Raw genomic sequence first — 14,150 nt, 5'->3', positions numbered from 1 at the left:
AATGTATTTTATATAGCATATCCAAATTAGTGGAAACCCTGGTGGTGTAGTGGTGAAGTACTACAGCTGCGAACCAAAAGGCCAGCAGTTCGAATCCACCAGGTGCTCCTTGGAAATTCTATGGAGCAGTTCTACTCTGTCCTATAGGGTCGCTAGAGTTGGAATCAACTTGACGGCAATGGGTTTACAGTTATTCAAAATATTATAATTTCAACATGTAATCAATATGAAATTATTACATTCTTTGTTTTGTGGTAAGTCTTCAAAATGCAGCGTATTTTACACTTACAACACAGTGCAGAGGACCTATGTTTCATGTTCTCAGTAGCCATAGGTGGCTAGTGGCCACTGTATTGGACAGTGCATATTGGATGCTTTGCTGAGGAGAATGTACTGTCAGACTCTGCTTCAGGGAAATTAATCTAGCCTCTTTGGGTAGAGCGGAATGGAAGAGGGAAGACACTGCCATTTTTATTTCATTCATTCAGCAAATGTTTATTAACGTACCTATTGCGGGCAGGCACTGTTTTAGGTGCTAGGGATATGAACTGAACCTCAACAGAAGACAAAATCCCTGTCCTCAGGATACTTAAATTCTAATGGGGAGAGGCAGAAATAAACAAGTGAATAAGTAAACATATAGTCGGTTAGGTGCTGATAGGCATTCATATGCAATGGAGAAAAGTAAAATAGGAGAAAGGGATAGAGTGCTGGGCTGGGAGTTGGGGGTTCCCACCAGGAAGAGGATTTGTGTTTTTATGTAGTGTGTTCATGAAAAGCTTCCCTGAGAAGTTAGCCTTTAAGCTAAGACCTGAAGGAAGTAAGGGATCAAGCCATTGCCCTGGGGGCTGCTTGGGTGCAAGACTGGGGCTGGGGAGGTAGAAAACTCTAGGCAGAGGGAAACAGTAAGTCATTGCTGAATACACAGCATTTAAAACCATGAGACTAGATGAGGTCTCTGTGGGAGTGAGAATACATAGTCAGAAAAGATGAGATCTGAGGGTTTTGGGTCTTGTGGCACCTCAACATTTGGAGATTGGGGATATGAGAAAGAATAAGCAAAGGAGTCTGAAAAGGAATGGCCAGTGAGGTAGGAGGAGAAACAGGAGAGCGTGGTGTTCTAGAAACTAGATGAAGTTGTTTGAATGAGAGAATGAATGAGTGTGTTAAATGTAGCTGATCCTTCAAGTAAGATGAAGACAGAGAATTAACAGCTGAATTTAGCAACTCAGGGTCGTGGTGACCTTGATAAGAGCAAGACATCTGTTAGGAGACCTCTGCAGTCCTGGGAAGAATTTAGCTTTGGAATTTAAGCGGGGCCCCCCGAGGGCGGAAAAGGAGCACAAATTTGCAACAGTTTCATTGTGAGACAGGATTTGTCAGTTGGCTGTGGAGGTGTGGGGGAGGAAGGAATCCAGAAGCTACTCAAGAGTTTCTGGCCTTCACAGCATGGCTATTTAGGGTACCCAGAGGCTGAGTCTTTAGTTACCTGGTTTGGGTGTGGGGCACCCAGAGTCTGAGTCTTCAGTTCCCTGGTTTGGGTGTGGGGAATTGTATTTCCCCATTAGTCCAGCTTAAAAAAAAATTGGGACTTTTTAAAAGGAATTTCACTAGAAAGCATAAAGGCATAATGTCCGGGTTTCTCCTCCTAAGGTAACAAAAGGCCAGTCACAAATTAACTTGAGGTATAAGGCCAACATTTATTGAGCACCTGTCATATGCCAGGCACTAGTCTAGGTACTAGACTAGCAAAGATGTCACTTTGAGGACTAAGGCGTGCCTGACCCAAGCCATGGTATTTTCAGTCACCTCACATGCATGGGAAAAGCTGGACTTTATTTATTTTGATTGTGTTTTAGATGAAGGTTTGCAGAGCAAATTAGTTTCTCATTAAACAATTGATACACATAATGTTTTCTGACATCGGTTGCCAACCCTGCGACATAACACTCTCCTTTTCTCGACCTTGGGCTCCCCATTACTAGCTTTCCTGTCCCCTCCTGCTTTGTCCTTGCCCCTGGGCTGGTATGCCCATTTAGTCTTGTTTTAGGGGCCTGTCTAACCTTTGGCTGAAGGGTGAAGCTCAGGAGTGACTTGAGTACTGAGTTAAAAGGGTGTGAGGGGAAGTGGGTAGGGACAGAAAGCTGGACTTTAAATAAGGAAGACCGAAGAAGAATTTATGCCTTTGAATTATGGTGTTGGTGAAGAGTATTGCATATACCATGGACTGCCAGAAGAACGAACAAATCTGTCTTGGAAGAAGTACAACCAGAATGCTCATTAGAAGCGAGGATGGCAAGACTTTGTCCTATGTACTTTGGACATGTTATTGGGAGGGACCAATCCCTGAAGAAGGACATCATACTTGGTCAAGTAGAGGGTCAGCAAAAAAAGGGAAGACCCTCAATGAGATGGATTGGCACAGTGGCTGCAAAGATGGGCTCAAATATAGCAATGATTGTGAGGATGGTGCAGGTCCAGGCAGTGTTTTGTTCTGTTGTACGTAGAGTCACTATGAGTTGGAACCGACTCAATGGCACCTAACAACAACAACAACAGGAAGTCTAGGTGCTTCATATATGCTAGCAGATTTATTTTAATTTAAGCTTCACAACAACTCTTTGAAGTAAGTACTATGCCCATTTTATAGAAGAAGAAACTGAGGCCTGGAGAGGTTGGATGAGTTATCTTTCTTAGCTCAAGTTCCTTTAGATGGTCTGGGGTTCAAATCTCTCTCTGTCTAATAACTTGTGCTAGTTCCACTGCACTTAGATATCCAGACAGCCCCTCACCTCACCTCTGTGTTTTCTGGGAAATACAGGGAACCCTGGACTAAAGCCTCCCCACCCCCACCCTGCCCTAGTTCTGGAGGATTTCCCCCTCTTCCTAGTGTTCCTTCAGCTCTGTGAAGCCCCAGAAAGCCATGAATTAATATCTCCTTCCTCTATCCCAAGAAATTAACTTTGCTGGTTAACTTTTGCCCCTGGCAAGCCAGACCCTAAGGGCCTCACCTTTTTTTTCTTTTGTGAGGGAAAATTTTTGCTTTCTTAGTTCGTGTTACCAGCTAAGAAAAGCGATTTTTTTGGGGGCCAGGAACTTGAAGGAATGACATAGGCAGTCTAAAAATAGGGCGATCTGTGGCTCAGACAAGGTTAGGGTCACAAACAAATTCAGCTAAGAAAGACTTAAGGGGGCATCTTGTCCAGTCAAGTTACTCCACTTGATAAGTACATCAAGCCACATCTGTAGACCAAATAAAAATACAACTACTATTATGTGTGTGAGGGGGTCCATGACAGTTTTGAGATTTAAAACTTAAAGGCCACTTAGACTAAAAAATATTAGAAGCCACAGAGAGTCCAAACTCTAACAGATGAGCAAACAGAGACCCAGAGAGGCAAACTGATTTGTGTCAGAATTTATATAGCCAGCTGGTGGTCTTTTGACTTCCAATCCCGTGTTCTTTATGCTCTGTCACTAAAGAGACAAGCTGGGGCTGGGGGGGGGGGGGCGGGGGGGGAGGGGACAAAAGTTACATTAAAAGAGGAGTTACGAAGTAGAGCCTGGTGCTCTTGAGGTGTGTTATTGCTGCTTCAAATCATAAACCAGTGTGACTGATCAGAACCTGCAGCTGGCATCCCTGGTGCTCTTGGCTCCTGTGAAGTGCTGTGCCTCCAGAAGGATACAGGCGGTGAGCTAGCCTTATTTTGAAACTTGTTTAGAAAGAGAGTGAGGAGAACTTGGACCATAATTTCAAATTCGGACTCTCAGCTCCGGGTGACAGTGGGAATTCCCACTCACATTCATACAATCTGGCCCAGGGGTGGCTATAGGGCTGCTGCCGTTTCATGCCCAGTGTTCCAGCCCTTCTTGCGTCTCTGCCTTTGACACCCCCTGCCCTGTCCCCATCAAGCCCAGAGGAAGCTGCAAGGGAGGCATGTGCTAAACTTCCATGTGCTTTTATTGAGGAGAAAGACTGAGCAGGCTCCTGACAAGCCTAGGGGCAAGTGCTTCAGGCTTAGGAGAGAGATGCAATAAATAGGTAGCAACTGGGGAGGGCTCCCAACACAGCAAGAAAGAGCATCATTTGGCTCGACCTCTTGGCCTGCTCATCCTCTGTCTGAGCAGGGGTGTGGGGTTTGCTGAAAACTGGCGACTTGAAAGAGGAATTCTTGGGGCTGTAAAGGATATCAGATCTGCCATCTTGCCTGTGAGAGGGCCCTGGTCTTGGAGGTGGCTAAGCTGGTGCCTAGGGAGTCATCTGGGAAAATAAAAGGATTTGGATGAGGCTGATGCCAGGTGAGCACCCCAGAGCCCATGACAACGGTAAGCTTGGAGACTCAAGCCACTTGAGACTTAGCGTATGAAGTCAAGTCCCTGGGGATCATCCTGTGCCCTGTACCTGCCACACTCGGGTCCACCCCAGGGTTGGGCCCTGTTGGCTTGTCCACCCAGCACCCTTACTCTCACCCAGGGAGTATAATAAGATATTCCCAATGGGAGTCAGAACTCCAGGGTGTCCTCACCCCTAACTTCCTTCTGACAGCCTCCAGCCGTGCCTGGACCCGGGGGGCGTCCTGTGGACATAGCATCTGTAGCTCCCCAGGTCTCATACGAAGGAGCTGGTTCCCCATTAGGGACCCAAGGGTCCTCACCGTACTGTGAACAAAAACAGTAGAAGTGGTCAGTGGGGTGGAAGGACGCTGGGCCTATTTGGGTAGAGAAGGCATAGTTTGGGTTTGCAGGTTGAAATTATAGGAGAATTCATGAAATATGGTTTCTGGAAGTGAAGGAGTAAGACAAGCACTTTGGCTTAAACCAATTTCAGGATTCCCAGGTTTGAAGGGAAAAATGTCCTGAAAGAGAACCTTCTGGTGAGGGAGGGATGGCTGACCTGGCAGCCTACATCCTTCCTGAGTTCACTGCCTGGATCCTTGCTTCCTTCACCATGCCAGGGACTCCCCATTTAACACTCTTAACCTAGGCATAGGCAAGCCCCTGCCCCTTTCTGATCTCTTTAACTCAACGGGGACAGCTCTGGGGCTGGGTATCACCTGTGGGTCTGTCACGCACACTGTAGGTCAGGTAGTATGTTCTGAGGTTTCCTTAGTGATTATCTGAGCCCCTTACAGGAATTATCCTCCACACCCCATGGGGCTGGGCACTCACACAGGGGAGAAGTTTTCTGCCTGCAGCCAGGCTGTGACCTCCTCAGGCTTTGAGCTAAGTCGGAGCATTGGAGCCTAGAGTCAGGGGAAAACAGGGATCAGAGGCCAACAAATCTCACAGCCACCCATCTCACCATCACCATGGTCCCTTCTTTGAACTCCCTTCCTCACTGCATGGTTTACTTGTCTGACAGGGGCCCTGTCTTGTTCTCTGTGCTGGCCCGAGAGTCCAGCATGATAAAGCTTAGCACACTAAGCATGCAGTAATGTTGATTAAACCAAGCCAGGGGTCTCTCCTCCCCTTGTTATTGAAGCCCACCCGCCCACCTCTGACTCAGGATTTATAGCTTCGCTTTATAATCTGGGCTGGGTAGTACCGGAGGGGGTGACTGGCCCTGGCTCCCATGGGCCCCTGATTGTAGGGGCTCCAGGATGTTGCTGGGAATGTAGCCACTCTGTCCCATCCCGTTCTTCACCAGCCACCACCGCTTGCTCTTGTCCAGAACCTGCAAAGAACCACTTCCTCTGTCATTCCTGGGTCTCTGTCCAGCCAGGTCACTCCCTCCCTCGCAAGCCTTTCTCCCTCCAGGCCTTTTCCGCTTTCTTTCTGCTTCTCCAGGCCACCTACCCTGGCAGCCCTGTACCTAGGCCACCCACTCGGGCTGCCTGTGGCTCCCACCAACCACCACTTCCTTTCCCAGCCTCCAACCCATTGCTCACCTCCAGCACATCCCCAGGGACCACAGTCAGTTCCTGTGGGTTTCTAGCTTCAAACTCATATAGGACTTGCATTTGCAGGGCTTGCTTGGCAGGTCTGGAGCTGGAGGGTAGGAGGTTGGGGTCTGTGGGCTGAAGGCCATGGTTCTGTGTCTCCTCCTGTGCAAAGTGTGAAACACTCCCTAACCTAGGACACCCACACCCGCCAGAGAGAGAGAGCCAGCATGGCTGGAGAGTACAGCCTCAGAAATTAGGCCCCTATCCCAGCCCAGAGAGCCTCAGCTATCTCCCGCCTGGAGTCTGGTAATGACTTTTGGGCTTCCACAAAGTTTAATGTGGAAGTGGTAGGTGGGGCTTGGGGTGGGAATTCCAGCAGTTAGGATGGGTCTGAAGTGTTGCTGATTTATGAAGACTCTTCAAGCAGTAGAATTTTCCATATCTGATCTGTGCCGTGATCACTGCTGAGTACTTTATACCTGATCTTTGGGAAGTCAGAGGTGTGTGTGGGTAGTGTCAAAAGGAAGGTTTTGCAGCCTATGAGGGTAAAAAAACCCTGCCTTTTGCACCCAATGTAGGGGAGGGGTGTATTTGTACATGTACATGTCTGGCTAAAAGAGAGCCCAGAGGGTCTCTGAGATGTAGAGATCCAGAGATTCAAAAGATTGGCCCCATGCCTTCCTCCCAGGACCATGTGGTCCCTGTTAAGCCTCGGGCATACCTGAGGGAGTCCTGGTATCCTAGGGGTGCCTGTAAGGGGTAGAACAGAGAGTAAGCAAGAGCAGGAGTCAGTCAGCATGGTGGTAGGAAGCTGGGGTATTGAACCACAGACCTGCTCACACACAGCTGCCTTGTATCCCCTTCCCTGCCACTCCACCATACGGATATGGGTACCCACGGGATTCTACCCACCCACTTGGTAGTCATGCAACCACAGTTTGGACTGGGAAGGCAGAAGGTAGCTGGAGACCAGGGCTTTGGGTAAAGTTCTGTGTTAAGCTCCCCTTACCTCATTGGAGGAGGGCTCTGGAGGCTGCCAGCCATCATAGAAGGTGGGTGTATAGGGCAGGGGCTTTGGGCCTGTCCAGTCTGCCCTGTGGGGAGAGCAAAGCTGAGTCCATATCCAGTCTGTGCCAGGCTATGGGATGTGGAGAGGGAAGAGATGCCCGGGCCTAGCCTTAGGGATCTCCTGTCTAATGGGAAACACGGTCCATGTGCACAGATAAGAGGCCCCAGAACACCCACAAAGGAGACAAACAGTTAAGCATGAACACATCCCATGGCAGGGAGATATTATCAACTCCATAAGAATACACTGGGCACTTATCACTGACGGAGGGTTTGGATTAGAGGGTTACGGCTGGATTACCCTTTGGGGATCATCTTGTCCAGTGTTTTTTCTAACCTTTTTTCAGTCCCCCAGCTGCAGAACCTTTTCTTCTGACTGAATAGTTGATGGAACTCTAACTGGTGAGACTGGTCAAAGCAGAGCTGCTCTGGTTGACTCTAGGATGGGTGCTGCTACTTGTCTACTCAGCCTCCCCCATTGCACAGGACCTGGGAAGCTGTGTTCTTTCTGGCCTCCAGGCTTGCCCTGCTTGGAATATTCTCAGTCTTGCCGGCTGGGGAAGTGCCCATTCTCCTCCTTGAGGAAGTACCCTTCCCTGACTCACTGGGACAGAGGTGAATATTTCCTCTACTATACTGCTGCTGAACTTGGTACTCACTTGGATTATTGCTCCCTCACTCTATAACTATACTGCACATGAATCTCACTTGTCTATTTCTCATGATATTGAACTCCTCGAGGGCTGTATTCCTAGTATAATGACTGGCATATCGGAGGCACTGATAAATGTTTGTTCAATGGGAACAAATGAATTATTCCTTCTTCTGCATCTTTTTAATTGGTTCCTTCTCTTTGGCCTACAGACATGCCCAGGTCTTCTTTTGACCCTGTCACTAGTGCCTTTAGCTGTCATTCTATTAATTAATACCTTCTGTTTACCAAGTTCTTTGAGAATGTGTCTATATTCTCTGCTTATATCTCAACTGCTTCTTTGATTATTCCTTGCAACCTGACTTATCCTCTGTCATCACTCTGCTGAAGCTAGTTTGTCTAAAGTCCTGATAATCTCCTGATTGCCAAATCCAATGGCCTTATATGTATGGTCTTTATCCTTCTGGATGACCATAGCATTTAATGTTGTTTTAGCTTTGGGTTAGTCTGCCTACAATCAAGTCATCTAAATGTTATTTACTTAAAATGCAATCCTTTTAAGGGTTTTTAACCTATCTTTAGTTATTCTATCTTTTGTATTTGTGTCTTTCATGTCATTCATTTCTCATTATTTTAGGAAATTTGAAAACATCTTTCTAAGGGCACATCTGATTTAATTTTATATTTAAAATAAGAATTTATCAAATATATACCATTTTATGAATGATGGAGTTGTTTTGTACCTTTGTGGGCTATCTTCCAAAAATTTTTATCTGCTGAACTATTTTTCTAAATTCTTGAATTCTTGAAGTAAGGCTGGATTTTGAGACACAGAAATATCCAACATGTTACTCAATGTTTAAGTGGCTGAATGACAGTATTTGAAGGTCTACCATAGACCCTTTTGTTTGTGTCCATTGCAGAACCTCTGTTTTTTTTTTTTTTTTCTTGCCAGCACTAGATGGATGCCAGGGCTAGCCACACAGACTTGGTGAGGCCAGCACAGTTGTGACAGTTGGTGTGCCCCAAGGTGGGCTTACACAATTACTGTTCTTCCCCAGTGTTCTGGGCAACTGAATACTTATGAGATAAAAAAAACAAAAAAAGAGATAGGAACTCCAAAATCCATAACTGATTTCCTTTTAATGATTGAACCCAGAGAGTTTATTAAAAATGAATTATATTAAATTATTTCATGTCTTTAGACGGACTGAATGAAAAAATCCTGTAAATGGGGCTGAATTGAAAAGAACTGATCATTGAGCAAAAGGCTCATTAGATAAACTGGCTTATTTCCCTGTTGTCTTCTCTGTTTTTCTTAAAACTTCTCTCTTAGCTTTCATGCCTCTGCTTTTTTGGTTCTCCTTTTAACTCTCTGAAATTTCTCTTTGCCTCCTTAACTCTTTCTCTTTTAACCACCTACATGAAGATGCTTCCGAAGGCCCTGCCCTCTTCTCTCATGGAATACAGCAAAGTGTGCTTGCTGAATTGAATTCTGGAGCTATCCTTGGAAACCCTTACCTCTGGCTGCGGTTCCAACTATCATTTCTATATTAACTGTTCTCAAATCCACTTTGCCACATCAGACCTCTTTTGAGGGCCAGGCCACAGGTCTCTGTGGGGTTCCGCTGGCACCTCATCTCAGCGTATCCAGGCTAGTTTTACCCCCCTCGTCATGGCTCTCATCAGTTTGGCCTCCTTGTCCAACTGCCCATCTCGTAGTTGCACCGGCTTGGAATCTATCTCTCTCTTTACTCACTAGCCCGTTAGTTACCAAGTCTTATTGATGTTACATTTGCAGTTTCTATTATGTCACTACTTCTTAAATTCTGGGCTAGATTGAGACATTTTCAATTTTTCCTTGACAAAAGGAGAAAATATTTTAGAAAGAAGATTGCCAACTATTCTTTCTCGGAAGGGACTGTTTTCTTCCCTGAGATAATGCCTTCTTTTTGGCAGTGAAAGTAAGTGGTTGTCTTTTTTTTTTTTTTAACTCTTCACACTTGGCAGAATAAAAATTCAGCAACTCCATGTACAGTCCCCCAATTTGTTTTGAAAGATTACTGGTTTGTGACTACGTGGAGCCTGGCCACCTCTGATATGCTGCTCTTTGACCCCATGCCCCTCACCCCCAATTCAGTTCAGACCTTGTCTTCACTCACCAAGTGGTGGTCCAGGCCACACCCAGCCCCTTCCAGAGGTTACTCTCCACTGGGGTCAGACAGGACTGTAGCAGGTCGATGGTTTTGGGGTTGAGGAGCGGCGAGTTCACTTGGGCTGCTAGGTCAGGATCAGGGCAGCTGGCTATGATCTGGCAGGGGGATGGAAGGTGTGAAGAAGCCTAGGCTCTCACATGGCCAAACAGGGGTGGTAAATGGCCCAGAATGCCTGGCTTCCCAGGTGGGAAATGCCAAACTGCCTCCTGCAAGTGACCCCTTCTGGCTCAGGCCTGGTGCCCCTTCCAGCCTCCCTTGGAGACTTGTATACTTGGCTCTGACCCCAGCCCATCTAGTCTACTAGGGCGTGCTGTACACACCAGGGATGATGTCTTGGGGCAAGGAGAAGGGTGTGTTGGGGTGAGCAAGGGCTCCCTCTGCCCCTTGCCATACCCCCGTGCCCCTGCTCTCACCCCATCCCACTTCCTCCCCCTGTTTCTTCTTGACTTCAGTCTGTCCCTTTCCACTACCCTGTCCTTCCCCAACTCACAAAGTCCAGAGTTTGGAAGACGATGTGCACGAGCTCAGGGGCAGTCTGTTCCTGCAACCTGCTGCTCAGCTTCTCCTGGGGATACAGGGCAATGCCCGTCACTACCCCCCCACCTTCATCAGTGCCCCAGTAATTGTTTGGGGGTTTGTTTGGGAGCTTGGCACTCCCCAAAATTTCTAAGAGTGGAGAGGGGAGCTTCCAGGGGAGAAAAATCCGGAGAAAGAAATGGCTTGGGATGGCCTATGGGACTAGGGAAGCAGAGGGGGAGAAAAGAGGAGGAAGTGGGGCAGGGAGCCATATACCAGGAGGTTCAGGCTGTGCTTGATCTTCTGGAAGCAGTCGAGGTACTGTTCCTTTGGTATCCCTGTGGGAGAGGACTATAGGTCACAGGCCACCCCAAGATTCCTCCTCTGCTCCCTACTCTTCCCCCCTGGCCCTAGCACTCACCTTCCTGATTCTTGTTCTTTTTCTTCAACAGTCTCTTCTTCTTACTGCTGGTCTTTGCCTGGGCCTCCTTTAGCTTTCCCACGAACAGCTCGATGTCGTTTAGGATGTGGTTCAACACCTCCTGGGCCCCAAACAGCTCATGGCCTTGAGTGCAGCTAGGCACAGTCCTGGAACTCCCAACCCTGCTCTCCACCCCGCCCCACCCCAAGCCCCATCCTCAGGCCTAGCCCAGGGCCAAACCAAGCTTCCTTGGTCCTCCTTGGCCCAGAGCTTGCCCTGGCCACCATGACCCCCAGGCTCAGAAAGCCTCAGCAAGCCCCAATCTGAGTTACCTCATCCCTCTCTGGGTCCCTGAGGGATGGGGACTGCCTTGAAGGAGGTAGAGTGAAGGTACTTGGTTCTTGGGCACTGGGATGGCGAGACAGGGGCTTTGGGGATGGTGGCCTACCTGCAATGTAAGGGGACTGTGGACTCAGAACCTCTTTGATCTTTGATTTAAACCTTCTCCTCCTACCTGCTCCCCCCCCAAAAAAAAAACTTACTGTGCTCTGGTGTCACCCTATGGGGCTGCTCTGGAAGGAGCCCTCGGTCCAGAGAGGGTACCCACTCCGAAGGGGGCCCCTGGTCTAGAGGCAGTGGCCTTTCCAGAGGAGGGCCCCGCCATCTGTCCTGGCCTGGGCGAAGTGCTCCAAATCGGGGTCTACTGAGAACGTGGTGGGGGACACATCTTTGACAAGGTTCTTGGGACAGAGATCCCCCCCACTTCTGCCCAGGACCCAGGAGTGCCCCACCTTTCTCCAGGAACCCCGCACTGTTTCCTGGTCTCCATCTCCACACCCACCACCCAGCGGACCACCCACCTACTAGTGCTACCCTATTAGGCTGAGATACCCTCTGGGCCCTCCCTGGCCCCATGTCAATCTCCAGGGACAGTCTCTAGTGCCCCTTGCGCCCAGCCTTAGCCCCTTCCCCATGCCCATCTATGCCCTGGCCCCAGCCTGGCTGCTCCCCGGTTCCAGGTCCATGTTGGTTGTCACAGGCTCCTGGGATCCCTCAGATGTGGGGCCAGGGTCTGGCTAGCCAGGTCTGAACTCTGAGGTTCTATAGGTGGGGGTGGGGCAGAGGCTGCCTACCTTTGCTCTAGCTCTTCCTCCAGGGCCTTCTCCAGGCTGGCCTTTAGTCTCTCTGCCTGGGGAAAGCAGCAGTCAGGCAGGCTGTGTGTGGGTGGGGCGGGGGAAGGTGTTCTCTGGATCTTACACCTACTCTGTCTCCCACCCCATCCATGGCTGCTTACCTTCACTTCCTGGCACTGAAAGAGCAGAGTGCTAGAGGCTGGCAGGCCTGACTCCTGCACTGTGATGGACAGGATGGCATCGTAGGAGCAGGTGTTGAGTGCAACATCCATGGCCTGAATGCTTTCTAGGTGGTAAGAGTCCAGCTCCTCCTGGGGCAGGCGGAGAGGTTGGCATTGAGGTCACTGAGAGCCAGGCTTAGCTCCTGGAGCTCCTGACCTGGGATACCCCAGCCCTCTTGGTGGCCTGGGACTGAGGTATCATCTACCCTGACCCCTGTGCCTCTACCCTAGTCTCCACCTAAGCCTGGGTACATATGTGTATATGGATGGGGTATGACTGCTATTTGAAGTATGGAGGTTAGAGTTTAAGTGCCTGGAGCTTGCTTTTGCACCGCCCAGGGTGGGTGTGACCCGTTGCTGGGTTTGGTGAGAGGGCTGACCTTGGTCTCAATGTCCAGCAGCTGGAGCCAGCCATCTCTGACCTGCAGGAGCAAGTCCTGGCTCCACACGCGGCCCTGCGCGTCCATCTCCTGCAGCTTCTGCAGGGCATCCTTGGGCTCCCGGACTCTTTGAGTGCCCAGCTTACAGGTCATCAGGTGCTGAGGGGAGAGGACAAGGCCCAGGACTGGGAGGGGATTTGGAAGGGGGAGACTAGGGGTGGTGGCGGGGGTGGGGAGGCAGCACAGGAGGAGAACCTTCTGTGGCCTCCTTGTGGGGGCAGATTCCAGGCCATCTAGATAATTAACCTTCAAAGGCTAATGTCAGGGCTACTGTAGAAGTAGACAGGCTGGAGAGAGTACCCCCCAGGCTAGGTCTGAGGGGCTGTGGGGGGGTCTTTTAGGACCCTGGAGGAAGGAAGGACAGTCATGACCCAGAACAGTCCAGGCCAGTGAGGGGTCTAGGTGGTAGAGGATGTGGACTCTAACCACTCAGCAAATAAAGTCTGAACTCCTCTGGGTGAGATGTAGGGCCCTTAAAATTCTGATTCCCTTTGCTCCCTTTGGGCACGCACCATGTCAGCCTGCTCTTCCTCTTCACTGACCTGAATTTAGCATTCCTATCCCTGTTCCCCATACCTAGAATGCCTTTCCCACTTGTGCTAGTCCCTTCTCTTGGGCTCAGGAAGAAGGTCAAGCCCTGCTTTCTCCACTCAAGTCCCTGTGAAGCTGCCTCTTCCTGTGGGTATTTGCCGTGGTTCACCTCCCCTAAGAGATCCCTCCCTTCTCACAGCCAAATGCTGATGTCACAAGTGGTGGTCCTGCCCCCCACCCTCTACCTGCAGCTTCTTGTTGGGGGATATGCAATCTGCCTCCTGCCCCTGGGTCCCACCACCCCTGTTCTCTGCATACCTCCTAGCTACTCCTGCTGTTCATACTTCCGGCACGTTCAGGGAAACTTGACATCATGAGCAAACTCCCTGTCAACCTGAAGACTTCTCTCTGCCCTTGTCTGCTGAGCCTAAGTTAAGCTGGTCCCCACCCCAGCCTAGCCCCCCACCCCTGCCATGAAGCTGAGTACTCCTGGCCTCTCCCTAGCTGACTGGGGTGCCCTACCCCTGCTGCCTGTGGAAACTCCAGGCCACCTCCCAGCGTCCCTCCCTGATTCTGCTCCATTAGAGCCCTAACATTGGATGCTGCCTGGAGTGGTTTCTATCTGATGTGTCAGCCTGACCAGGTGTGTGCTCTGCCCTAGCCACACCCTTGTAGCCTGTGCTTTTCTCATGGTATTGGTAGCCCTTCAGGCAACCAGATCTCCCAGCGCCAGCATCGTCCTCCTGAAGAGTCAGACTCCAAGTGGCTGACATGCACCTGGGAGCTCAGATCTAGCCACCTCCCTTCTCTGGCAGTGCCTCCTTTTGAGCCCTCTCTCTCCCTCACAGGTACTGCTGATCTCACACATTCCTTCCTCCAGCCATGCCAGATCCTAGGCAAAGAGCAGTTCCCTGGGCTTGGGACTAGAGTGGTAGGGGGTGGGTAGGGAGGTGGGTGGGGTGGGGCAGCTCAGAAGAAGGTACCACAGCTGATGCCTCCTGGCACATATCTCTGCTGCTTCTTCCTGTCTGGAGAAAGGACGTCTGCCCGCCTCAAACTTCAACCCACCC

The 14,150-nt window shown here is 49.7% G+C and overlaps 1 protein-coding gene across 1 annotated transcript; it reads right to left on the bottom strand.

Moving 5' to 3' along the window:
* Positions 1-3,938: 3,938 nt before the first annotated feature.
* Positions 3,939-12,642, bottom strand: EPS8L3 (EPS8 signaling adaptor L3). Its single transcript, XM_064282436.1, has 16 exons — positions 12,490-12,642; positions 12,050-12,199; positions 11,889-11,944; positions 11,298-11,458; positions 11,088-11,203; positions 10,756-10,876; positions 10,611-10,672; positions 10,309-10,383; positions 9,765-9,913; positions 6,892-6,976; positions 6,574-6,632; positions 5,889-6,072; positions 5,546-5,674; positions 5,170-5,243; positions 4,527-4,659; positions 3,939-4,261 (listed from the first exon to the last, which is right to left on the bottom strand). The coding sequence occupies exons 1-16, from the start codon at positions 12,640-12,642 to the stop codon at positions 4,250-4,252; spliced, it is 1,719 nt and encodes a 572-aa protein (XP_064138506.1). The 3' UTR covers positions 3,939-4,249.
* Positions 12,643-14,150: the final 1,508 nt, after the last annotated feature.

This window comes from Loxodonta africana, chromosome 3 (genome assembly GCF_030014295.1).
Source record: "Loxodonta africana isolate mLoxAfr1 chromosome 3, mLoxAfr1.hap2, whole genome shotgun sequence".
NCBI classification, from domain to species: Eukaryota; Metazoa; Chordata; class Mammalia; order Proboscidea; family Elephantidae; genus Loxodonta; species Loxodonta africana.
The sequence above is the reverse complement of the archived record's forward strand: the minus strand, read 5'-3'. Positions and strand labels throughout refer to the sequence as shown.